Source organism: Micrasema longulum, unplaced genomic scaffold, assembly GCF_059751315.1.
Source record: "Micrasema longulum isolate JH-2025_06_02 unplaced genomic scaffold, ASM5975131v1 h1tg000049l, whole genome shotgun sequence".
NCBI classification, from domain to species: Eukaryota; Metazoa; Arthropoda; class Insecta; order Trichoptera; family Brachycentridae; genus Micrasema; species Micrasema longulum.
This window is the reverse complement of record NW_028277256.1, coordinates 360,463-385,443: the sequence shown is the minus strand read 5'-3', so window position 1 is coordinate 385,443 and position 24,981 is coordinate 360,463. Positions and strand designations below refer to the sequence as shown.

The 24,981-nt window shown below is 35.7% G+C and overlaps 2 protein-coding genes across 3 annotated transcripts in view; one reads left to right on the top strand and one right to left on the bottom strand.

Annotated features, from left to right (window-relative positions):
• On the bottom strand, nucleotides 1–6,296 carry Rtc1 (RNA terminal phosphate cyclase 1). The gene is made up of 6 exons (XM_088228920.1): nucleotides 5,830–6,296; nucleotides 4,705–4,890; nucleotides 3,959–4,128; nucleotides 2,634–2,768; nucleotides 1,890–2,063; nucleotides 1–260 (listed from the first exon to the last, which is right to left on the bottom strand). The coding sequence occupies exons 1-6, from the start codon at nucleotides 6,122–6,124 to the stop codon at nucleotides 54–56; spliced, it is 1,167 nt and encodes a 388-aa protein (XP_088085046.1). The 5' UTR covers nucleotides 6,125–6,296; the 3' UTR covers nucleotides 1–53.
• Nucleotides 6,297–8,153: 1,857 nt separating this feature from the next.
• hfw (leucine-rich repeat domain-containing protein hfw) overlaps nucleotides 8,154–24,981 on the top strand; it is a 28,471-nt gene continuing 11,643 nt past the window's right edge. Inside the window, exons 1-2 of one of the 2 annotated variants that reach the window (XM_088229025.1) lie at nucleotides 8,154–8,369; nucleotides 20,386–20,683. In XM_088229025.1, coding sequence (XP_088085151.1) covers nucleotides 20,386–20,683 — 298 coding nt within the window. In that variant the 5' untranslated portion in view covers nucleotides 8,154–8,369. Of the gene's footprint in view, nucleotides 8,627–20,385; nucleotides 20,684–24,981 lie in introns of both variants that reach the window. The other variant, XM_088229017.1, reaches the window with a different exon arrangement.

The following is a 24,981-nucleotide window of genomic DNA, read 5'->3' as shown; positions in this document are numbered from 1 at the left end:
TTTAGAAATTATATCTTGAATTTTATTAATAGTAATAAAAATAAGAACAAATTTTAAAGGGTTTTCTTGCTAATATTACTGTACCCTATGCCTATACAAGTTAAAACAACTTTCTGTGATCCCGGTAGTCTGTCGTCATCATCATCATCCTCTTCTTCTTCGTTTGCAGCTCCTTTTGCGATTTCTAGCTTGAAAGTGCACCCGAAAAATTCTTTCAGATGTTGCAAAAATGCTATTGAATAATCTGACAGGGGACCACTCTAGAAATAAATAAGAGAAGTGGAAAAATGTGTATTTTTAACTATTATATTTCAAAAGTAATAAACGAAACACGGTTATTAACACTTCGTATCTCGGAGCCGTGTAAACACGTGATTATATAACCACGCGTTGTGTTCCAGTCACGTATTTTCACGTGATTAAGGTGCATTTTATTGACATCTAGTGACGTTTATTAGTACTTTTTGCACTGCTGGTAAACTACTTGAAAACACGGGACCGGGACACAATGCTTGGTTATTATAATCATGTGTTTACACGGTTCCGGAATACAACGAACAAAAAAAGGAGTGAGACGCTGTAGGTATATGTGCGAACATTGCAATGTGGCTCTCCATAAAGGCCAATGTTGCCAAAACTATCAGACAAAAATGACTTTTTAAATTGTTTAAAATAAATATGAGAAGTAAGAATTGATTTAACCTAATATTTTCATAATTATGACACATTTAAGAAACCCTTCACAAAGCATGAAATTTCACAAAAATGGGCCGGGCACAGGGTAAATTCCAAATGGCCCTAACGGTGCTGTAACGTCATGTTACACTGAGCAAAAGATGAGATATTTTGAATTACAGGTATTTAAAACAAGAATTTAGCACACATAAGTAAGATAGATATTTATATATGTACTATTTAATAATCTATATTTCATAATTTATAAAAGTAATGATATAATATGTCTGTTGTAAAATACCACTTCATTATTTTTAAAAAAAGAGAGATATATTGAATCTTTTGTTCTAAGAAGACTTACTTATTTATTTATATGTACGCCCAATAGGCATTTTTAAGGACATATGTATGCATAGAAAATTATAATAAAAGAAATTGAAAGACACAATGGTATATAGTAGACTTAGTGGGAGTGGAAGGGGAGAGATGTGTTTATAATTGAATTTGATTCGATGATTTTATGAAAGAAGACAATTTGTTATCAAAGAAATCAAGACTGGTATATTTGTAGGCAGACCTAAGAATTCTGGGCAAAGGGGAAAAACCATAGTTAGTTCTGGGATTATCGGTATGAAAAAGTAAGTTTTGTCTGAGGTTTCTAGTTGGGATATTTGATTTTATTGAGCTAAGTAGTTCAGGCGCATTAAAGAGAGAGTTGAGAATTTTAAACAGGACTAGAAAGTCAGATTTATTTCAACGGTATTGAAGAGAAGATAAATTTAAGGTAGTTTCTAATTCATTATACATATATTGGTCTCTGGATAAGCCCAACTTCCAGCCTATCTTTCTTAAAAATCGATGGTGAACTGATTCAATATTTTTGATGTGAACATCATAATATGGAGACCAGATAACAGAGGAATACTCTAGGTATGGGCGAACTAGGGAACAGAAGAGGGAACCAGGGAACATATTTTTGAAGTCAGTTGTGCTTCTGTTAATAAATCCAAGGAGTTTTAAGGATTTATTGATAACATGTTCAATGTCAATGTTATAAAATGTGACATCATAGCCACAAGAGTTAAAAAGACGATTGTTCAACACATTGTAAGAAGACAAAGGAGAAAATTGCAGTATATTGTTTGTTGTTTGTTGTAATTTTGCAATGAAATGTGGATAAGAACTTTTGGCCAAATAACAAATTAATAACATACCACACATTTGCTGACATCTTTTTGCCCCAATGCCATCCATAGTGCTAATATCCACTGGAAGGAAGAATCCACAGTTCCACCTCGGTACACTTCATCCAGTAATCCTTGTGCACATTTTCTTCCTAATTCTTCAGGAACAGAGTTCTCCACTCCTGGTCCAGGTACTGCTGATGTCTAAAATTTGAATTCATGAAATATATTCACAATAAGTGAATTCCCTCATTTCCACACCCAGTGGAGCATAGGACACTGCATTGGTAAACCAAATGCAGCGTAGTTTGATCATCGGTTACATGAAGATAAAGTGGTCAGTCTTAAGCTTCAGGTGCCGGTGCAGGAACAATAAATTATTGCAATTCAAAAAACATTCTAAATCAATATTTCACATTCACCCAGCTCGAAATCAAACCCAGGTTTTCAAGAATGGTAGGTGAACGCGCCAACCACTACACAACAAAGCGGACTTATTTTCACTCAATTTCCGTGTTCAGGATTTTTGAGCAGCCATCGAGTCGAAAACATTTATGAACATTTTATATGCCAAAAGTTTATAATAAATTGTACAAATGATTTGAAAGCCATATAGCATCAACACTAAACAATAATGTATTGATTAAAATGTGATTTATTCATGGTAACTTTTAATTTTAATAACAGAATTTTGTTTAACAAGATCCAAAATTTCCTTAAGATTAGTTATATTAATTATATTAGACAATGAGTTATATTGATTATGCAAGTCACCTCTTCATTGCAGTAGAATGTTCCAAGATTAGTTTCTGCTACTAAACTTATTCCAAAGCCAGGGCTTTTCCCCGCTGCGGCTCCGCGACATTGGTCAGTGTTGATGTACACATCGGGTAGAAAGTTTAACATAACCTATAAGGAAAATAGTGAAACTATTAAAAAATTAACAATTCTTTGAGTATGTTTAAATTTTTAAGACTTAATTTAGCCCTTCAAATTATTTTATCTAAATAAATAGAATACCTCTCAAAATAGATAGATAGTCATCGACTGGTTGAAGTGACCACTTTACACACTTAAATGTATGTTTGAACACTTATGCATTTAAATTTTACCCTTGGTTGATTTTTAATAAAGTTATTCCGGATGCACGAAAATAGAAAGTTAGGAACCCTGGTATCTGTTAGCTAAGTGCTGGACTCTCAATAAAGACAACTGGGGTAAATATATAGTAGAATTAACTGTTATAAAATGTTGGAAAATGTGTTGCGGTCCTAAAAAAGACAGCTGTAATGTTTATTGCTTTGTATTAGTTATGTGGCGCTGTGGTCACTGGCAAAATGGCCCCTCTGGACGCTAGTTATGCCCTTTTAAAGACTTAGCAGTCAAGGTAGAGCCGGGAGTGATTGGGGTCGTACGGGCCTCCTCCTCTGTGTTAAACAGCGCTGAGTGTGAGATAATTTGCTCGAGAATGGCGTACAACTCTATAAAACATGTGCATTTAATTTAAATAAATCAGTCGTGAACTCTGACAAGCGAAAATCGCCTTTTATTTGTTTTCGCCTTGGGTGCTCTCCGCTGTCCCGTTCTTCGCCTGAGCTCTTCCCGCTGACTGCCTTCGCCTCTTTGTACCACTTGGACCAGGTGGAATGCCCTTATTAAGGCTGTTAAGATTGACTTGTAGCCGGCGCAGTCGGTTCCTACCTTCCGGCTTTGCCTGGGAGGGCGGCCTCCAGTTTAAGCCGGGAAGCCTGACTACAATAGATAGTGGATGATAAACCAGCGCAACATATGGTGATGCGTACATTACAAAAATAATAGAGCTGGAACCTTTTTTCCAGAATAAATTCTGTGTATAGTCAGAATAACAATTTATATATTTTTTTAAGAATAATTATTAATGTCCCTAATTAAATATTGATTGAACAGGTGACACAAGAAGTAAAGTCTAAAATAAATGTTGCATTTTTATCAAAACGGACAAGATGGGTGTAATAAATTACATTTTCACAGAATAATTTTAGTTAATTTTGATGAAAATGCAACCACTATTTAATTTTAATAGTGCTGGCTTGTAAAAAATATTAAACAAAATTATTTACCCCCTTGGAAGACTCGACGACTCTGTTAGCGATGGCTGGTGATACCCTCAGGGCAAAGACCACTCCTCGAATACGCTTTACAAGTCCCCATTTCTCCCATTGCAAGGGGCGAAGAAGTCTTCTAGTTGGACAGGTGAAATGGACTTCACCTCCGCCTAGTGGCGGAGCACCTAGAATTTTAACATAAGAAATAAGCAATAAATGAAAAATAAGTCAAAGTAAATTAATAGATGACTGAGAGAAAGTCGAAAGTCTGTCCATGTGAGTCTTAGGTGTTACAATTTCTAGCCCATTAAGAGTTTAGTTCAACAATGTTTGAGTATTTCCAAATGCTTGCAGACTGGCTGGATTTCCTCTCTAGGGAGTTATTCATATTTCAATTTATTTCAACAGAGAGAAAACATTGTTGAGATAGGAATATGGACATCTAGCAGAATGGTGAATGTTACACAGTGTGTAAAGTGGCCACTTAAACCAGCCAACGACAGGTCATAAGCCCTTTAAATGCCTAGACGTCCATATTCCCTTCTCAATAATGTTTTCTCTCCCTGTTGAAATAAATTAAAAAAGAGTTTCGTTGTTTATTTTAATGGTCAACTTGCGTAAATTGATTCCGAAAGAGTAAATTTTTTTGAAAATTAAGTAAGCTAGGCAATGCCTACGTGTAGCACATGTTCCTGGCTATTTTACTAGGCCAATTCAGAGATCCAAGTTTTAATGTTCTTTATATAAGTTATTTTACCAACCTCTTTTATTTACTTTTAACGAAAGTCCATCATCTACTAAAATAAACTTGAGAAGAATGGGAAATGCGGCAGCCTTTATTCTGTCCACCGATACATCAGTAGAACATTGTGTGACACCTCGTAATGTGGCATTAAGTGGCTCTTTTGAAAAGGGGCCAACGGCTAATAAAATTTCCAAATAATAACCTGAAACAAAAAGCATCAATAATTGGGTTATTTTATAAAGATGATAACGTGGGATATGGGTACATTCATAATCATCATCATCATCCCCTTCTAATGGTGCATAGGGCACTCTAAATGCAATGAACCTAGATCATTTGATACATGAAGGAAGATAATCAGTCTTACGCTTCAGATGCTAAGCCAGAAACTAAGAAATACTGATATTTTGAACAGAGATACAGGCAATGACAGGTGCTAAGACACAGTTGGTTAGACGGCCAACTGCGAAACAGGCATTGCAGGTTCGATTCCCGCCAGCTGCGAGAAAAAACTCAAAGTAAGATTTTTCTCCATTGGACTGGGTGTTGCGGTGTATTTTTCATAACTTCCTTCCTATACCATCTTTCCCACCTGCTGACAAGCCTTTAAAATAGAGGCTTAGCGGGTTATTCCGTTTAAACAGGTGCCGTGGCGCAGTTGGTAAGACGGCCAACTGTGAAACTGGCGTCGCGGGTTCGATTCCCGCCAGTTGCAACCAAGAAAGATTTTTTTCTCAATTGGTCGAGGTATTGTGGTGTATTTTTCATAACCTCCTTCCATATTTTCTCTATCCAACCTGCTGACAAGCCTCTAAATAGAGGCTCAGTGGGTTATTCCTTAAAAAAAAAACTTAAATAAGAATATAAAAAAAGATGAAGCAGTTCGGAATATGGAAATCTAGGCATTTACAGAGCCAATGATCTGTCATCAGCTGGGTTAAGTGATCACTTACACATTGTGTAACATTCATAATTCTGCCTATAGGTAGCAACATCTATATTCATGTCATTTTGACGTCGACTGACCCTTTTTTACCAAACTTAATACACTCAAACTTTTATAAGAACGCAATCAAATCAATAACACTGTTAATAATGTTCAGCTGTGACGTCCGTAAAATTAATATTACTGGAAATATACCTATGCCTCGTTGTACACAACACTCGTGAGTGAAAGTTCCTCCAATAACAATACCAGGGTGATAATAAAGTGATGTCCCTGTTTCACTCAATTCAACTTTAGTGCCATTTGTTATCTTGTCCAACAGACGAATAAGACAGATTTCGTATTCCTTTAAACCAGGCTCATCTTCAGAGCTGCGTATTTCTACAATTCGAATAGGCTTGCCGCTTAACGTGGAGAGCAATAATCTTTGACGAAGAAAATTACTTCCTTTGTAAACCAATAGGTTATTTTCTCTTGATATAGCGGGCATTTTGAGATAGATGCAATAATTTAACGATACTATAACTCGGAATACATTCTTGCAACTAAAAAACGAATTTTAATGAAACTTTGTTTTCGTAAACAAGAAATTAGGTTAGAAGTTTAACTCAAACTGACATCTCCCGAAAGCATGTTTGTCGTTGACAGATAGTTCCATAGATTTCCTTAATTGGACGATAGGAATGTAAACGCAAACGGAAACATCGATACCCAAGAAATATCGATGTTAGCGAAGTATCGACGTCAGCTTAAAAACAAAACAAATAACATTGCTGATTGCCATGGGGTCGGTCAGATATTATCAGGCTAGTATTTTAGCAGTGATGATAATCCGGTTAAATTGAAATCAAAGTGCAAGTACTTTAACGTTTGCTGGTCAATAAAAATACAGCGCGCAACACCAATCCAACTATATACAGACGCAGATGCATTTATCGATAATGTACATATAGGACGTGAATTATAAATGCTGTAGTGTAGTGGTATAAAGTGCGTAAATAGTGATGTGCATAATCGAATAAATTAAATAAATAATAAGTGGTTACAAAAACAATAGTGTAATTAATTTTAAATGGTTCTGAAAACATAATATGAACATTCAGTTGTAGACTTTCTGGATAATACACATTTTTTTCGGTCCATGTTTATTACCAGACGTATTTTTTAGATGCAATACGAATACCATAATCATTATCATCATTCTCTTTTCAAATCTAATGGAGCATCGGGCACTGCATTGGTAAACCACTTGCAGCGTATCTTCATCATTTTTTGTTACGTTAAGGTATGATGATTAGTCTTACGCTTCAGGTACCAGTCCAGAGACTGGGAAGTATTTTACTGTGAAAACACCCTTTTAAATAATAATTTCAAATCAACCATGTCAGGAATCGAACTCACAACCTCTTGCATGGTAGGCAAACGCTCTGATCATTACACCAGGAGGTGACGAATACTAAAAAATACAAATATATTAAACCCACTGTTTATGATTCATGTCAAGTTTTCATAATTTATTATTATAATAGCAATTAGTTATTGATAGATAATGGAATTTGGAGATAATTATGAAATTTTTTGAAAACACTCAGTGTTTTATGTCAAGAGCGTCAAATCGAATAATTTTCCTGGAAAACGTCAAATTTTATTAAAACATTTGTCATCATCATCATTATTTCCCTATCCACACCCATAGGTGCATAGGGCACTGTATTCAATTCAAGAGTATCGGGATATTTTTTTTAAGATAGCAGGTAAGGTGATCAGTCTTGCGCTTCAGATGCCATTCCAGGAACAATGAAATGTAAATAATAAAACCTCGCTTAAAACCAATATTTCACTTCCACCCTGCCAGGCATTGAAGTCAGGACCTAAAGCAAGGTGAACGCGCTAACTACACTACGACCCTGACACATGACCATTAAACTTATAATTTTAAGATTTTTGCGTGACCGTAGTATCGAAGCAGCACTTAACATTTGCAATTAGTATTTGACAAAAAAATATCCGAAAAACAACACTGCATTGCATTAATTTTCATATAAATATATTTTTATTTTTTAATCAACAGATTTTTGCTGACATGCGATTTGAGAACAACAATACTGATATTATATTAGAAGACGTGTCGTTTTTGTTATGACAAATATAAATGACGATAAAAATTTGTCTATTGGCAATAAAAATGTGCACATCAATTTTCTGATAACTTAAAGCTAATAATAAACGTTGTAAATCAATGTGACACAATTCATTAAAGCAAAAAAATCTTACCAACAATGGTACGTTTGATTACATTTATATACAGTTTTTAGCGTTTTGATTATTATCACCTTATTTTCCGAAAAATGTATTTACTGATAACAATTCAATTTGAACACAATCGGTGATTCGAAATGAAAAATGGTTCTAATAATCGATTATGAATGTATAATTTTGACAAAATAACCGAGTAATTCAGTTATTGACATAACCGAACTTTTTAATTACTAATTTCAACCGACTATCACATCTCTAGCGTGGACTTTTGTTTTTGACATTTGATATCAAAGTTGCGAACTTGTGAACTGTGGATAAAGTTGTGAGAAGTGAAAAGTGTTTGTCAACAAGCTGTTATTTGTTTGTTAATTCGTGAACCTAATTAGTAGCTAGCATTTTCCTTAACGTGGTCAAAGTATTAATAACTAGAGTATATTATTTTCTGTGTGTGCCTTGAATGCGTTAATAAAACCGAGGTCAAGTTCTATAGTGCAATAATAAAGTTTACTACAAGTATAGATATACCTAGTTTAGACAATCGAAAGTTCTTACTTTTGCCAATTTAAAAGTATTTTTTATCTGGGTAATGAAGTTTATTGTGTTGTCATAATGGGTATCGTAAAACGTATGATTGTAATTTATTTTAAATGAGGGCTGTGATAATATAAAATACAAAGGATTGGTCACCATCGTTAGGGCTCAGAACTTAGAATACGATATTCTAAGTTTGAAGGTGAGTTCCGAGATCTTTTGTTTTTCTTCTTTATAAGTTAATTTTTGCATATTAACGCAGAGAAAGAAAACATTCTAATGCGGAAGTCAAGGCGTTTACAGAGCTTACGACCTGTCATTGGCTGGTTTAATTGGCCTCTTTACACACCGTGTAACATTCACAATTCTGCCTATGTTTGAACATCCACGTTTCTTCCAACTGTTGACTTTTGTAATAATCTAAAAATGGTTTTTGTATTTTTGTTACTAGATCATACAAGTGAATTAACCATTTTTGCTACTGTGTATGTAATTGAAATTTGGTTTTGAGGAAGATGATATCCGACACAAGCCCTCCATGTAATTTGCCAAACTCATAGGCAGTGGAAGCAGTAGAATTGAATTGAATTAAAATCATGGTTTTTGGCATTGAAATTAAATAAAGCTATCAGATTTTTGGCAAAAAAACATTGTTTTTTTAGTATGAAGGAAACCGATTGGAAGACCCCGCGGTCTTTAAAAAGATTTTCGGGTATGTGGCGGAAGTGCTTTCATTGTTGTTGATTTTTGTGGAGTTTAAGAGCTAAGACCTTTATTGACGCGGGTGAGATTCATCTGACTGAATTATTTCACCCCCTGCCTATGAATTAAAAAAAATATATATGCTTCATGGATTAATTAATTTAATCCACAATACTTCGAGTTTGCCAATTTTTTTGTAGATAAGGACTGGCTCTAAAGAAAAAATCTCTAACAGTTTATAGGACATCTGCGGTGCTATTCTGAACCGCTTTCGCGGCCGTAGAAAACACATTAATCTCGCGTATTTTGTAAGTAAATACACGAGATAAAAGTGTTTTCTATGGCCGTGAGAGCGGTTCAGAATAGCACCGCTGGGCTAGACAGGGCTTATGACCTGTCATTGGTTTAAGCGTTTAAGCGATCACTTGATGCACTGATTAAACCTAATCACCTCCTATATAAATATTTTTGCTATTACTTAGCATGGTATTAATAAATTTTATATAAATTTAATTCACATAAGTTACAAATTTAAACCAAACGGTGCTTGGTCTTCCGAACACACCAATTAAAATAATAACCATCTGTCTCGTGCCTAATTTAATTTGTGTGATTTTGAACACAAAAGTGAACTATGATCCAATCATCAAATTACTCTAATGCAATAATTGATGGACATGTCTATAATATGTGTGGATATTACATACGAGTTTAATTATTAAGTATCGTTTACATGTGGACAATACAATAGATATGACGATATTGTCTTGTTCCAGCTCCGTGAACAACCTGGACCGCGCAGGACGCTGGACAATATGAAAATTCCGTCGCAGTTCTTATGTGAGCGTTGCGAAAATAAATACACGGCGTATTACGAGCGAGTTCAAGTAAAATATTCTTTATATTTGCCATGATGTATTTGAATTGTTAAAGGACGACCTAAATAATAATCCGCCGCCATTTTCGATAGAAAAAAGGTGCAAGAGCGACACGTTCATCACTTTTTTAATTATTTTATTTTAATTTTATTTAATGAGTAATACTTTATCTAAACACTCTTTAAATCTACTTAAATTAACAAAGTGTATAATTAACAAAAGGTATGTATATAGCATAATCTAGGCGGAAATGGCAAGTGTGACATCGCGAGTCAGGAGAGACAACACCGCTTGCTTCTTAAATGCCAACCCTTGCTGTAGGAACACATCGACAGTACCGTTTAGTGAGATTTCGTTCACTGTTCTGAGGATCCTTGACAAAGGGGAAAAGAATCCGATGTTAGTTTTATAATTTCCCACAGCAAAGACAGGATTACGCAAATTACGGCGAGGTACATTAATGTTAAATATGTCTATCGAAGCTAAACTGGCAGTGCACAACGGAGTTTTAGTCCCAACACTTATGTATGGAAGTGAAACATGGAACTGGCAGAGGAAGGATGAAAGCCGAGTGATCGCGGTTGAAATGCGATCTCTTAGACGAATGTGTGGGAAATCAATGTATGACAGGGTTACGAATGATGAAATCAGGTGAGAGTGTAAATCTGAGTCAAGTATAATTGATAAGATTAAGAAAGGGTCTCTGAAATGGTTTGGTCACGTAGAACGAATGGACGACGAAAGAATGGTAAAACAAGTATATATGGCGAAAATGAACGGCAACGTGAGACGAGGACGACCAAGGAAGACGTGGCATGATCAGATAATCCAAAATCTTAAGTCTGGTCATGTCAAAAGCAGACATAACCGAAGGGCATGTATGACAAGATGTATGAGTGTGGAAGAAGCTAGGATTGTATGCCAGGATAGACGTGTGTGACGGTCCATTCTCTCTGCCTTCCCCTACGGGGAAATGGCGTGATGGTAGTAGTACATTAATGTTTATCTGAGCAAGGATATCATGGGCATCTGTATAGTTAGATATTAATTTGTGCAAGAATATCAAACCAGCCAAAATCCTTTTGAATTCTAAGCTAAAGATGTGAAAGTACTCTAGGCGATCATAATAGTTGATTATAAAAGTATTTCATCCGATTCTAAATTTTAACGATTTTAAAAATTTACGTTGCACCGATTCAATCCGCGTTATATGAATATTATAATTAGGAGACCATATTATAGAATTAAATTCAAGCAAACTACGAACAAATGATTTATACAATGTAATTGCAATTTTCGGGCTTTTGAATGGCGTTGATATTCGCAAAATAAATCCACAGATTTTGGACGCTTTCTTTGAAATGTGGTCAATGTGATAGTTGAATTTAAGTTTGTTATCAAAAAGTATCCCAAGATCTCGAATCGTCTCGGCGTTCATTAAAATTGTGTTGTCAATTGAATAATTGAAAACGATTTTATTGATTTTTCTTGTGAATTTAATAGACATACATTTATTTATATTAAAAAATAAGTCGTTTTCATGGCACCAAGATTACAAAGAGTGTTGGTCATTTTGTAGTTTATGACAGTCATCAATTGATTTTATAATTTTGAATATTTTAAAGTCATCTGCAAATAAAAGAAATTTGGAAAATTTAAATTTTTAAAGCAATATCATTTATAAATATCAGAAAGAGTAGTGGTCCGAGGTTGGATCCTTGTTGTATACAATATACAATACCTTACTTTTGTCACAAGGTCCCGTCTTGAGGATAATGCGGCTGTGTATGGTGGTGGGGGTAATTATTGTTTCGCAGATATAAACTGCCCGACTATCTCCGTAACAATGTCTCGGAACGAGGGTTTGTTCTACAAATTTACACGTGGATAGTAGTCGAATCCTGGGACAAAACAATATTGTATTGTCCACGTGTAAACGGTCTTCAAGACTAAATAGAGATGCATCCGATAATGATGCCATTTTATCCTGACGTTTAATAAATAGACACGTTACTCCTTTACTAGCTACTACTAACAATTTGAAAAAAAGAGATTGCGTATCACGATACACATGAAATCATTCATGTAAGAACATATTATATTTTCTTTAGTTAATTTTTTTTGTGTTATTTTTTATTATAGATTCGACACTAGCTGGCGGCAGGCAAAATTTTGAAAAATGTGCTATAAAATATAACTAATAGCGGCCCGTCAGACGTTGCCCTGCCCGAACGTTGGCTTCCCTGCTATAAGCTTGGAAAAATTCTTCATTGATAAGTAGGTACCTAACTACTTGTTTGTGATTAAATTCCAAAACTTAAAATTGATAATATTAAAATATTTCATTTACGTAGGTACCAAGGTACTTGTTTATGGTTGAACTCCAAAATATAATTTTTTTTTTTTTTTTAAAATAGTACTTATGTAGGAACACAATTTTTAAAAATATATTGAATTTAATATTATTTTAGTGTTACCAAAAATCCAATAAAAGGAAACAAATGGGTAGAAATTATAAGGAATGAATCTGATTGAGATCCACAAAAAACAAATGCTGTTTGTAAATATTTAAAAACAAAGTTTTTTTGTACACAAAAAAACAACATCATTCCTTTTTTTTGAAAATGCATTCTACTCGAATAGAACCTTGGAAGTTCTATGAATTAAGCATTTATGCTCCTAACTTATTTTTTACATATTCGATTGAAGATTTTAATATCTACGAACACGCACAGCGCAAAGATCTATGTTTCTCTGAAAACCGCACGTAAATCGGTTAAGCCGTTTAGGAGGAGTACGGTGACATCACATGTACATAGGATTTATATATATATAAAGATTATCTTCTTATTTCATAAATTGGATTATATGAATAAAACGATATATCTGTTTTTTTTTACACAGTTGCAGCGCAATTAAAGCATTTTTTCATCACGTCTGATTTCGGTGCAAGTCCGTTAGAGAATGAAGGCGCAGAAAACAATTACCCACGAACTGAAATGTAATTTTCTTCGGGTCAGTAGCGTGTCTATTTAATTATACGTCGGCGAAATTTTGGTATTTCCGATATATCGGAATCGGCGATATTGACCTATTTACCGATATATCTATCTGCGTTTTTTTGCCTATAAGTACATCAATCAGTTTCTAATTTTGCGCTTTAGAAAACCTGATTTAGATTATTCATATTAATTAAAACTGTTAAATTTTTAAATTATGATTTTCGTTTTCTGTCTGTTTCTTTTCAGTCAACTGAATTTGAATTAAGGACTTCGTGTCTTATTTGAAATTTACACCTCATAATATTAATAATTCGCTTTAGCGTATCATTACTCTAAGCTTTACATCTTTTTAATTTACGTAGCGGTATTAATATCGCAAATATTTATATATATATATATCGGTGTCGGTATTGTATCGGCGGAAGCGCGTATCGGCTCATTCCTAATTAAAAACATGTTTAGCCCCTTTCTCTTCACCACAACAAGCCATGATTTCAATTACAATGGTGAATTACAGCACAGAACATCCAAGCTTGAGAAAATACATTTGATTTTTGTGGAGTCACCGGGAATCGAACCCGGAACCTTCCGTGTGTGGTTCAAATGTCTTAACCACCACAGAGGCCAAACACGTCCAAGTACATTTTCTGCGAAATTTCCGAATAAAGAAAAATAAAATAAAATAAACTTACAAATTTGAATTGGAGACAATGACGAAGTTCAGTGTTTAAAAAAATAATTGTTAATAGATTAACATATTACAACAGAGATGAAGAACATTTAAGAGAAGGTAATATGGAAGTCTAGACATCTACAGGGCTTATGACCTGTCAATGGCTGGTTTAAGTGGCCACTTTACACACTGTGTAACATTCACCATTCTGCCCATAGTTGAACATCTATATTCCTTCAATTCTTTCGTCTGTTGATGTTTGTGAAGTTAAAGAGCTGAAACCTTTATTTATGCGGGTGAGATTCATCTAATTGAATTTACTAACATACTAGGCAACGCCTAAATTTTTTATTTTATTTTAATTTCTATACTTCTTCATGGACCAGGTGTATTTATCAACAGTAGATGCCGATGCAACCTGTAAATGCCTAGACTTCTACATTACCTTCTCTTAAATGTTCCTTATCTCTGTTATAATATGTTAATATAAACAGCTCCCCAGGGAGTTGAATCCAGTCCTTGTCTACACAAATTTGGACAAACTCAAAATATTGTTGTTAATAGATTATTAAAGTATGTCATTTTTTTTATGTATCGTATTATCAGCGTTATGTTTTTTTTTAAACAAGTGTATATAGCTAATACGAACGGTAACGTGAGACGAGGACGACCAAGGAAGACGTGGCATGATCAGATAAACCAAAATCTTAAGTCTGATCATTTCAAGAGCAGACAGAACCGAAGGGCATGTATGACAAGATGTATGCATGTGGAAGAAGCTAGGAATGCCAGGATAGACGTGTGTGGCGGTCCATTCTCTCTGCCTACGAAATGGCGTGATGGTAGTAGTTGTATTTCTGAAACTACTCCGCGTGTGACGTCTCAAGTTCTCTTCGCTTCTTCTCGGTCAGTTCTGCCAATTCGGCAGATATCCTCTCTGCCCTTAGGAAACGGCGCGATGGTTTGTTTGTTAATAGTATTAAAAATAGGAAATAAGTTGTGGCAGAGCGGAGCTCGAACTTTGGACCTCCAGATCCGGAGTCCGCGACACTACCTACGGGGCCACAACCGGTCTCACTCACACAATAACAATTTTCTGTTGGTCTTGATATAAAACAAAAATAAATAAAATAAGGTAAATTATAAATATTAGCATTTTTTTTATTACCAAAATATTTTTAATTTTATGCCATTTTCATCGAAAATAATCGTGCTGGAAAATGGAAAGCAAGTTTTTTCACAGCGGAGTTTGAACCTCAGATCTTTGATTCGTGGATCCGCGGCACTCCCACAAAACCACAGTCCAGTTCAAAAAATATTTCAACAGAATGAGGAACATCGGCCCTTCGGGAAATTGGACACAAAAAATTATGTTTAATTTGCTGAATGGCTTAATTGATGTACCATCGTTACTGGAACAGGTGGCATTCAATGTTCCGATCCGCCGGTTGCGAAATAATAATGTGCTGTTCCTCGATCAACACAGCACAAACTATGGCTTGCATGCACCAATGTCCCGATTGTGTCGTATTGTAAACTCGAGACAAGATCTGGACTTTTTTGGTGTAAGTCTTTATAGTTTTAAAAATTCACTAAGATAGACCAGATCTTGTCTTGAGGTAGTAATTTTTATTTTTTTTGTCCTAGCTTTAAATTTATTTAGTTGTATTTTATTTTATTAGTGCCTGTATCTATTTTAAGAAATTTTATTTACCATCGTTAGAATGGACTGCATAAGTCCGTCAAATAAATAAATAAAAAATATTTTCTTACGCGCGGTAAAAATTAGGGCATTAAATTATACGAATGAAAGGTTTAAAAATATTTTAATAAAAACGAACTACTTTGAACGACGTCACTAGTTCATATGAATCAATCAATGATAAGAGAGTTGTGGAAGATTTCCGTTTTGCTTACCATCAACGGACCAATCGGCAGAACTGACCGAGAAGAAGCGGAAGAGAACTTGGGCCGTCACATGAATAGTTTCAGAAATACAAAATTTTAAAAAATCATACCACTGATAATATGATAATGATACACAAAAAAAGGCTCATTTTAATAGTCTATTAACAAATAATATTAAAATTAAAAATCACTTTATGTATGTAAATGTACTATTACAGACTTTCTTATAATGAATACAATAAAACAATATACAAATGAATAACCCATCTGCCCAAGTAAATCAAAAATAATAATAAGAGTATGTTTATCACAATATTTTGAGTTTGTCCAAATGTTTGTAGACAACAATAAATATTTCAGCTGTAGAGGATTTATTATTAAACTCTACTTGATAGTAGCTATTTGTCAGTTCATGTAAAACATATTATGATTGAATGGATTTAACTTCAAGGAATAAATAAATAAAATAATTTAAGTTACCTACAATTTTTAGTTTATTACACACGAAAATACAAAGATTACACAAATAATATTTTAGATTGGATTTGAGTACTGGTGAAGACAGAGAAGGTGACGTGTTACGCGCCCTTATATAGGTCCATTGGGCACTGTGGCCATAGACAACAACTCTCTGGTTCCCGCACAGCTTTATAACTTCACTAAAATCATTGAATTGAAGAAATACGTATGTTCAAACATAGGCAAAATGGTGAATTTGTGTGGCACAGTGTGTAAAGTGGCCACTCAAACCAGCCATTGGCATGGCCATAAGCCCTGTTCCATATTCCCCACTCTTAATTGTTCTCCATCCCTGTTGTAATTTGTTAATAATCTGTTTAGTTTTTATTCGCGAGTATTTGTGATAATTTGTCGAGTAAGTAAAAGTACTTATGTTATATTTTCGTATGGTTCATTCTATTTCAGTTACAAGTGGGAATGTTATTTATTCGATCATTATCGTGTTCAAGTAGTTCTACAAAGTAAGTCAACATTTACAGAGTTGTTCAGGCTTATTATATGCATTAGCATGCGGTTACTACAAGTGTTATCATCATTATCGTTTTATGCCCACTCCCTACTTCCTAGTTGGAGCATATGGTGTCCACAATCGGCCTCCAGGTCTCTGTCGGTTTTTTTAAATTTTTTTTTATTTTTTATATGGGAGTTGCTTTATTATTTACCTTGCTTATAATATACAAGGTTTATATTTCAAAAAGTGGATTTTTCTGCAATTAAATATCTTAAAATTTATCTAAACTATTGGGATCAGGAGGGATATATTAATGTGGGCTAATCAGGAACTTCTCAGCATTTGCTCACGTGGAGAGGAAACCACTTAAAACTCTTCAAGAGAAGCCGGCCTGTTGGCAGTAGTCAACGGGCCTTCCGTTCCACTAGAGGAGTGTTCGGCATTTTGTTCCCTACTTTTACCAATTTCCTGCGCTATATTTATCATGTATGATACTACCTCTCGTGTGAGTTCTTTATTACCTATCACCGATGGGATGTCGCATAGATCTTCACCCAGGCCTCTGCATCGCGCCTCCAGCTGTTGTCTTTGAAAGCTGAAAAAGGGGCAATGCATCAACAGGTGAGGGACATCTTGAGGAGTTTCATCGTCGCATGGGCAGCTGTCGATCTCTGAGAGCTTGAAGCGATGCAGGTAGCTCATGAAGCCACCATGGCCCGTAAGCATCTGGGTGAGCTCGTGGCCAGCATTTTGCATTTTTCTGAAATCATAGGCATGAAAAATTGTAGGGAAAAACATTTTAGTTACACTTCCGGTTGTCTCACACAAATAGCGATCGTTCCAGAGTTGAAGGGTCCTGTCTCTGTCGGTTTGCGTTTTGTAGTTCGACACGAACTGCCGACGGACCATCAACAGTGGACGTCCAGTAGAGCGATTCTGAACGCTCTCTAGGGCAGCGGTTTCTATTTTTTTGGCCATGGAACCCTAATAAATTGATCTACCTTTTTTTGGCGGAACCCCACCTCGACAGTAAAAAGTCAATTGACAAAAACTATATTTTCAAGGCCCATATTGTTTGCTTGTTGCAATGTTCTCCTTGAAAGGCGATTTTTTTCGGCCTTGACTGCCTGTTTTCTACGGAACGCCAGGGTTTTGCGGAACACCTTCAGGAACCGCTGCTCTAGAGGGTAGAGAAAGCGTTGTTAGCATGTAATCAGTACATAAATTACGTTCTAGCGACGTCTTCTCTGCCTCTTAAAGAGCGTTCAGAATCGCATTGCTGGATGTCGAGAACCTGATTCCTTGTAAAGCAGGTAAACCTGATTAAGGTTCTCAGGGCCCCGATTACAATATTGGAAGTAACATAATTACCTATAGAGGAAAATCTAATTGTCTGTAAGTACAGAAATCTGTACGTTTTTATTATTTTTAAAAATGAAAAACCCTTTCAATTGCACGTTACCGATGCAGGTCCTTTAAATTTTCATATAAATATTCATATTTTCTAGTATTGTTATCAAAAACATTTTTCACTTTGTGGTATGACATTTTACACTTATTTGTTTATAGATTCATATTTTCGTTTAAAAAGTCGACTTAACTTTTATGGACCATCATCTTCATTCCCTTCCCGCACCTAATGGTGCATAGAGCACTGCATTGGTACACCAATCGCATTGTATCTTGATCATGACTTTTATGGATAGTTGAAGATAATTATGTTAGCTTCCCATTGTAATCGGGGCCCAGGAGGCGTTCGCAGTATATGGCCCAGCTAGCCGTATCGTCTCCGCTTTATGACAGTTGTCGCCAGAGTTTGCTGCGTTCGTTCTTTATTTTTTTCATTCTTTACTAAGTCGAACCACCACATATCCAATTTTTTTCTTAGACATTAGACCGAATCGAACCCAGGACCGCGAGAATTCTTCAACTTTTCAGGGTTTTTACCCGAGAGCATCCATAGAGCCTGCATAGTAAACACGCAAGAAAAGCCGTGGAAAAATGATTTTTCTTTCTTTCCAATTTTTCATCAGTGGTTGCTTTGTGTTTTTATGTTGGATGTAATGTACACGGGCTGAAGTAATTTTGTTTGTCATGGCTCATGGCGCTTTATTGGATTCTATTAATGAAAAACACACATACTCATGACGTCGGGGGGGTGGATTATTGGCTATTGGCTTCTCGGCGTTCTAATTAAACCCGGCCGGGGTGTGGTGGTCAGTTAGGGGTGCCTGGCTTGCTAGAATCCTTACAAATGAGTCCGCTAATAAATGTTCATTTCAATAAAAATGAGATAAACTAAACATCGTGCCTATTCTGCCGTGCATTCCCCGAACCGTCTAAACTCGAAAAATCCACTTTTGGGAAAAACGCAAAAAACTTTTCTAACAAGTAAATCGCAATAATAATGTTTTTTAAATTTTATTATAAGGCTATGTTGTGAGAAAAAAGCGTGTCATATAAGCCACAAAGAAAAGTTTTTTTTTTCTTTCAGTTTTTCGCATCAATTAAAACTTGATACTGGAAAAAAATACTTTTAGTGACAGTAGTTATTACATCGTAGAATGCAGTATTTACAAGGTTTACTACGTTTTAATTGGTTTTTGGAGAAAACTGATTGGAGATGTAAACACACATTAATATTTTGTTTTTTTTTAATTTTGCATTTATTTTTACAAATTAAATTAAGCTAAAAATATTTTTTTAAAAACCTCATTTTAGTTAGTATTTTCTTCATTTGTGGGCTTAAAAACTTGATGTTTCTGCAAACGAAATTTTAGTTTTAAAAGTGTTTACTTGGTTCACCGACATCCTATACGCCTATAAAACATTTGAACGCACTGTATATATGTATAATTTTATAACTAAGTTTTAGAATTTAGATAATTCTCTAGCAAACCAATCTGTTATATTTTAAATAACATCATCATCATTCCCTTTCCGCACCTAACGGTGTATAGGGAACTGCATTGGTACACCAATCGCAGCATATCTTGATAAATTTTTTGTTACATGAAGGTAAGATGATCAGTCTTACGCTTCAGGTACCAGTCCAAGGACTGTGAAATATTCTACTGTAAAAACACAAATTTAAATCAATATTTCGTGTCAACCATGTCGAGAATCGAACCCGAGACCTTTTGCATGGAAGGCAAACGCGCTGACCACTACACCACGAGGCCAAAACCATTCTTCATCTTTGCTATAATACGTTAATAATTCATTTTTATTTAAAACATTTTTGTTAACTTTTTAATACATTTTTGAGAAACTTTGCCATACAATTTTTTACCGCATTTTTACCATGACTACGCATGACTAATTTTTACCGCACATCAGAAAACATTTTTCATATCTGCTGAATTTCCTCATTAAGATAGAGGTGTTACAATTTTTTTCGTGCGACTGATCAATGTTCTACAATGTTTAAAATACGTATGCATATTTTGATTTAGGTATCTGAAAACGAGGTGTTTCGCGCCCTATGGGACAAATGGCACGTATTACGTTACCACATCTAGTTGTATGCAAGAGCGGGGATAACAGACGACGTGACGCCAACTGCGAGCCGTTTAATATGTGGCCTATTTTAAACCCGAAAATTATGAATGAAAATGAATTTACATTTATGTGTAAAGAGAATTGTAAACATCCACTAAATATTTAATGTAGTTTGAACATCATTCCCGATTCGTGAAATTACCCTCTAAAGTACAGAGATTTAACAAATTTATTTTGGCTATTCTTGTAATGTAACCCTAATACACAAACCGTCGGGATTGTAGAACAACGACGAATTTAAATTAAACAACACATTTTAAATAACAGATGCTCCGAATCCTGCTGTTTGCATATCTCATCCATTCGTGCCACTGCCGCATGGCTGAGGAGTTATTGGCTAAAGAGGAGCCCCCTGCTCCTGCTCCCGCCCCCGCCCCCCCTCCGCCGCCGACGTCGCCCCCTGTGACCACGCCGCCCCCGCCGACGCCACCCGCTCACACCTGTTTCACGGCCTCGCGAGAGCAGTGTCCGGACGGTCAACTCGGATGCACCCGGATTGATGAGAACTCTGTCTTGTGCTGTGATGTGGACAGCTTCAGGCTGAAAGAGGGACTTGCTGCGGAATGTAAGTTTAAAAATCCCCATTGAAACAGAATAATGAACAGGACGCTGCGTTGTTAAACTAAATTTATATGTGTATGTCCAGGCGGATAGAGAATACAGCTCTGTCTGCCAAGTAAAACTGGAATTACTAGTGTAAAAATCCTTGAAGTTAGTAACAATATTAAGTACGTTACTAAATTTAAAACAAAAACAGTAATAAGCATAAGCGTGGGTGGGTATGTGTTTTTGAGTTTTGATAAAATTAACAAGTTATTAATTACTAGGTACGTACGTACTCAATGCCGAAACGTACAGTAGCAACTAACACATGAGTAGATACGATGATAGATAATACGAATACTCTACTTGCTGCCCCTTCCTCTTACTTCTACGAGGCGCCATAAAAATCAGACTCATCGTTAATTACGGTCAAAACATTCCCCTAAGGTCAAAACTCACCCACACAATGATGTCCTGTGAGTATGTTTTCTCTTGACGTTTGAGGCTCGTTTATTTTCCGCCTAACGGATATTAATATACTCCAAAGTCAACCTTATGTAAACTTAAATAAATATGTTGTTTTGTCCGAAGGAGTGGGACTAAATTACTAGATTGAAGATGTCGTGTGCGGGGTTGTTTTTACGTTGATGTATTTTTATATAACAGATTTTTATTTAACGCGCCGCATTGTGAACGCTTGGAGTATGATTTTTTTGTGAGGCGGATTCTCATGTGCCTAAAGCTAGGGTTTCCTAGGACAGCGGTGACCGTATCTTAACGGCCGTAGTGAACGGTGATGCGGTGGACAGCCGTCGTAACGGTGACTAGAGAGTAATTTCCCAGGAAAACGGTGTTGATAACATTTAACAACACCGTTTTCCTAAGAAATCACTCTCTAGTCACCGTAACGACGGCTGTCCACTGCATCACCGTTCACTACGGCCGTTAAGATACGGTCACCGCTGTCCTAGGAAACCCTAGCTTTAACGGCAAAATCGCCATTGGTGATTGTAGCGTTCACCTACCATGCTTGAGATCCTGGGTTCGATTCAAAAGAGAATAAATTTCAATAGATCAGGTTATAACTATCATCATCATCAACCTCTTATCTGTACCTGGTAGTGTATAAGGCACTGCATTTGTTAAATCAAAGCATTTTAAGGTGATTAGATCAGATAAGTCCATGGACAATAAAATATTACAGCGTAAAACTGCCTTTAAAAACAAATATTCTGTGTGGACCTTTCCAGGAATCAAGCTCAAGACCTGCGTGTTGGGCGAATGCGGCAATCGCTACTCCACGAGGCGGACTTTTCATTGTTCGATTTTGTATTTCAGGATTTTTACCTGAGAGTTGCCATTGAGGCGAAAAAACTCGTCCAGGGTTCTGGTTCTGGTTCTATTTCACATAGAACTGTATTCCATAGAAAATACTGAAAAGACAAAAAAATCTCTGCTAAATCTGATCTAAATCTTAGTGTCTTAACTAGAATTATGTAAACATTGATAAAAATATGCTTAGGTGAATCTATTTATGTCTTCAACTTGATGATTTGTGTAACCAGTTTATCATTTACTCAAAGCAGATTGTAAACAAAAACCTCTATGCAGTAGCAGACAATGTTTATAAATGCTAATAAGTATCATCATAACATTTGTTCATTTCTTTACAAATAAATTTCATTTGTATATTTTCTCAAATGAGATGCATCCAACATAAATGGCGGCCTCCGTGGTGTAAAGGCTAAGATGATTGACTCACGCACGGAAGGCTCCGGGTTCGATTCCCGATGAGAACACAAAAATGAATTATGATATTTCTTAAGCCTGGGTGTTTTGTGATTCACCACTGTAATTAGGCCTCCTGGCTTGTGGTGTTTTTTCGCTTTTAAAAAAGTCTTAGTACAGGGGTCGGCACTCGAAGTGTTACCAATTAAAAATTCTGTAATTTTGGCAATTTGGTTTTTTTAATTTAAAACTCCAGTATATATATATTTTAATGTGTTATTGTTCGATGTAGCCACCTTTAGCGCGGATAAAAGCATCGAGTCTGTTCAAGAAGGCTTCACACGCTGCACGAATGTGGGCTGATGGTATTTTGTCCCATTCTGGGCGAAGAGCAATATTTAAGGCGTCGACCGTCTCATATTTTTTAGCTGATTCTTTGGCCTCTAGAATGGACCATATGGAAAAGTCCATTGGGTTTAGGTCCGGGGAATATGGAGGCCACTGTTGTGATAAAATGAAGCTGGGAACTTTTTCTTGTAAAAAACGTTGGATTTTACGGGCTTTATGGAATGGTGCTGAGTCTTCTTGAAACGTCCAATGATTTCTATCGATTTTTTACGTGCCCAAGGTAACAACGCATCATTTAAAATCTTTTCACGGTAGATTTGCTGATTTACCTTTACGCCCTGTTCAATGAAAACGAGTGGTGAGCGTCCTGTGGCAGTTAGCGCGGCCCAAACCATCACTGATGCAGGCGCATGCTTTCGCAGAGCAATTCGCTGATCTAAATTGTCTTTTAATTGGCATGATCGTTTTATTTGTTTACATATTGCTGAACCGTAAAAAAAATCATCAGAAAATACCAAATTTTCTAGCACGCCACCAACGTACAAGTGTTTTAACACCTTTGCTGCCTTTTGTGCAGGCGTTAAATTTTGCACTTTTTGTATTGTGTAGGGCTTCAATCGTAGTTCATTTTTTAATATGCGCCCGATGCTATGAGCTGACAGATTGAGATTTTTCGCCAATTAAACTGCGCTTTGATTACGATTACGTTGAATTCTGACCTTCACCTTTCGAGCCATTTCTGTCGATGTTGCTGTTTTTGGATGTCCACCTCCATTGCGTTTTTTTATGCTACCAGTATCATTGTAACGTGAAATGTTCCGATACACAAACATTTTATTCACATGTAAATGTCGTAGCTCATTAATAATGGCTGGTTGCGATTTTCCAGCCAAATACAGAGCAATAACACTGTTGAGTTTGAATTCCATTTCGATAACTTTTTTTAACTGTGACGTAAAAAGATATGCTTCGGTAGAATTATTAACAATATAACAGACTGACACGTGTCAAAACATGAGCACATTGTCATTAGCCGTTTGGTTGCTACAACAGCGTGAAGTTGGTAACATTTCTAGCGCCTACCCCTATAAATGCATTAGTACTGAATTCGATGGGATCGATATATCAATTCGTTTCCCTATGCATCATTAAGTGTGGGTATGGGAATAGTGATGATGAAGCATTGTAATTGATGTCTAAGCCATTATCTATCTTACCTGTTCTTATCTATTAAAAGAAAACAGGATGGTTGATCTAGAAATGGCATTTTTTATTTATTTACAATTTTAAAAAACCCGTTAGGGTTACATTAGAAATTTAATATTGTCTAGTCATTTTATGTCTCGTCTAGTCTAGTTAGTTCAGTCAGCATGTGCTTTTTCAGATTGATTTTAAATTTGTCTCCTGTAAAAGTTTTCAAGTAGTAAGGTAGGTCGTTGTAGTGTTTAAGTCCATTATGTAGTATTAAAAGTATTAGTCCATCATTAGTATTTTGTATGTTTAATGTTGGTTCTTAATTTTACGTTGCTACGACTTCCGCTAAAAAGTTTTGTTTTATACTAAAGCATGTCAAGAAAAATCTGTCTTGAAAATAGTATGGTTGATCTAGAGGTTACATCTTGAATGGCATGTCAAAATTTTTCATCTACTACTTACCTTTTCGGAGGAGTTCTTGTGATGGACTAAAAAACACACAAATTTTGATGAATTTACAAAAACTAGCCATGGCTAACTTAGGAGCCGATGTGGAAAAGTATAAGAGCTTGTTTTTTTTTTTTTTTCTGCAGTGTAACCAATAGTGGTTACTGAATTGATTAAAGTATCGTTTCACTCCATTATGTGCTTGTCAATATTGACTATCTCCTTAGCTCAATACATACAATTAACACATTCCGGTAAACTCCTATTACCGCTTGTATAAGTGCTTTATTATATTTGAATAAGTAATGTACTCTTCTGTCTGTACGACCTAGTAACGGTGGCGTGGAAAATACAATGTACATTTATTCTGATCTAAATTTGTTGCAACAGAGAGGGAAAAAAAATTGATAAGGAAATATGGAAGTCTAGGCATTTACGGGGCTTATAATCTGTCATTGGCTGGTTTAAGTGGCCACTTTACACACTGTGTAACATTCAGCCTTTGTTTAAACATTTACATTTCCTCACCTCTTCCATCTGTTGACTTCTGTGAAGTTAAAGAGCTGAAACCTTTCTCGTGTGGGTGAGATTCATCCGGCTGAA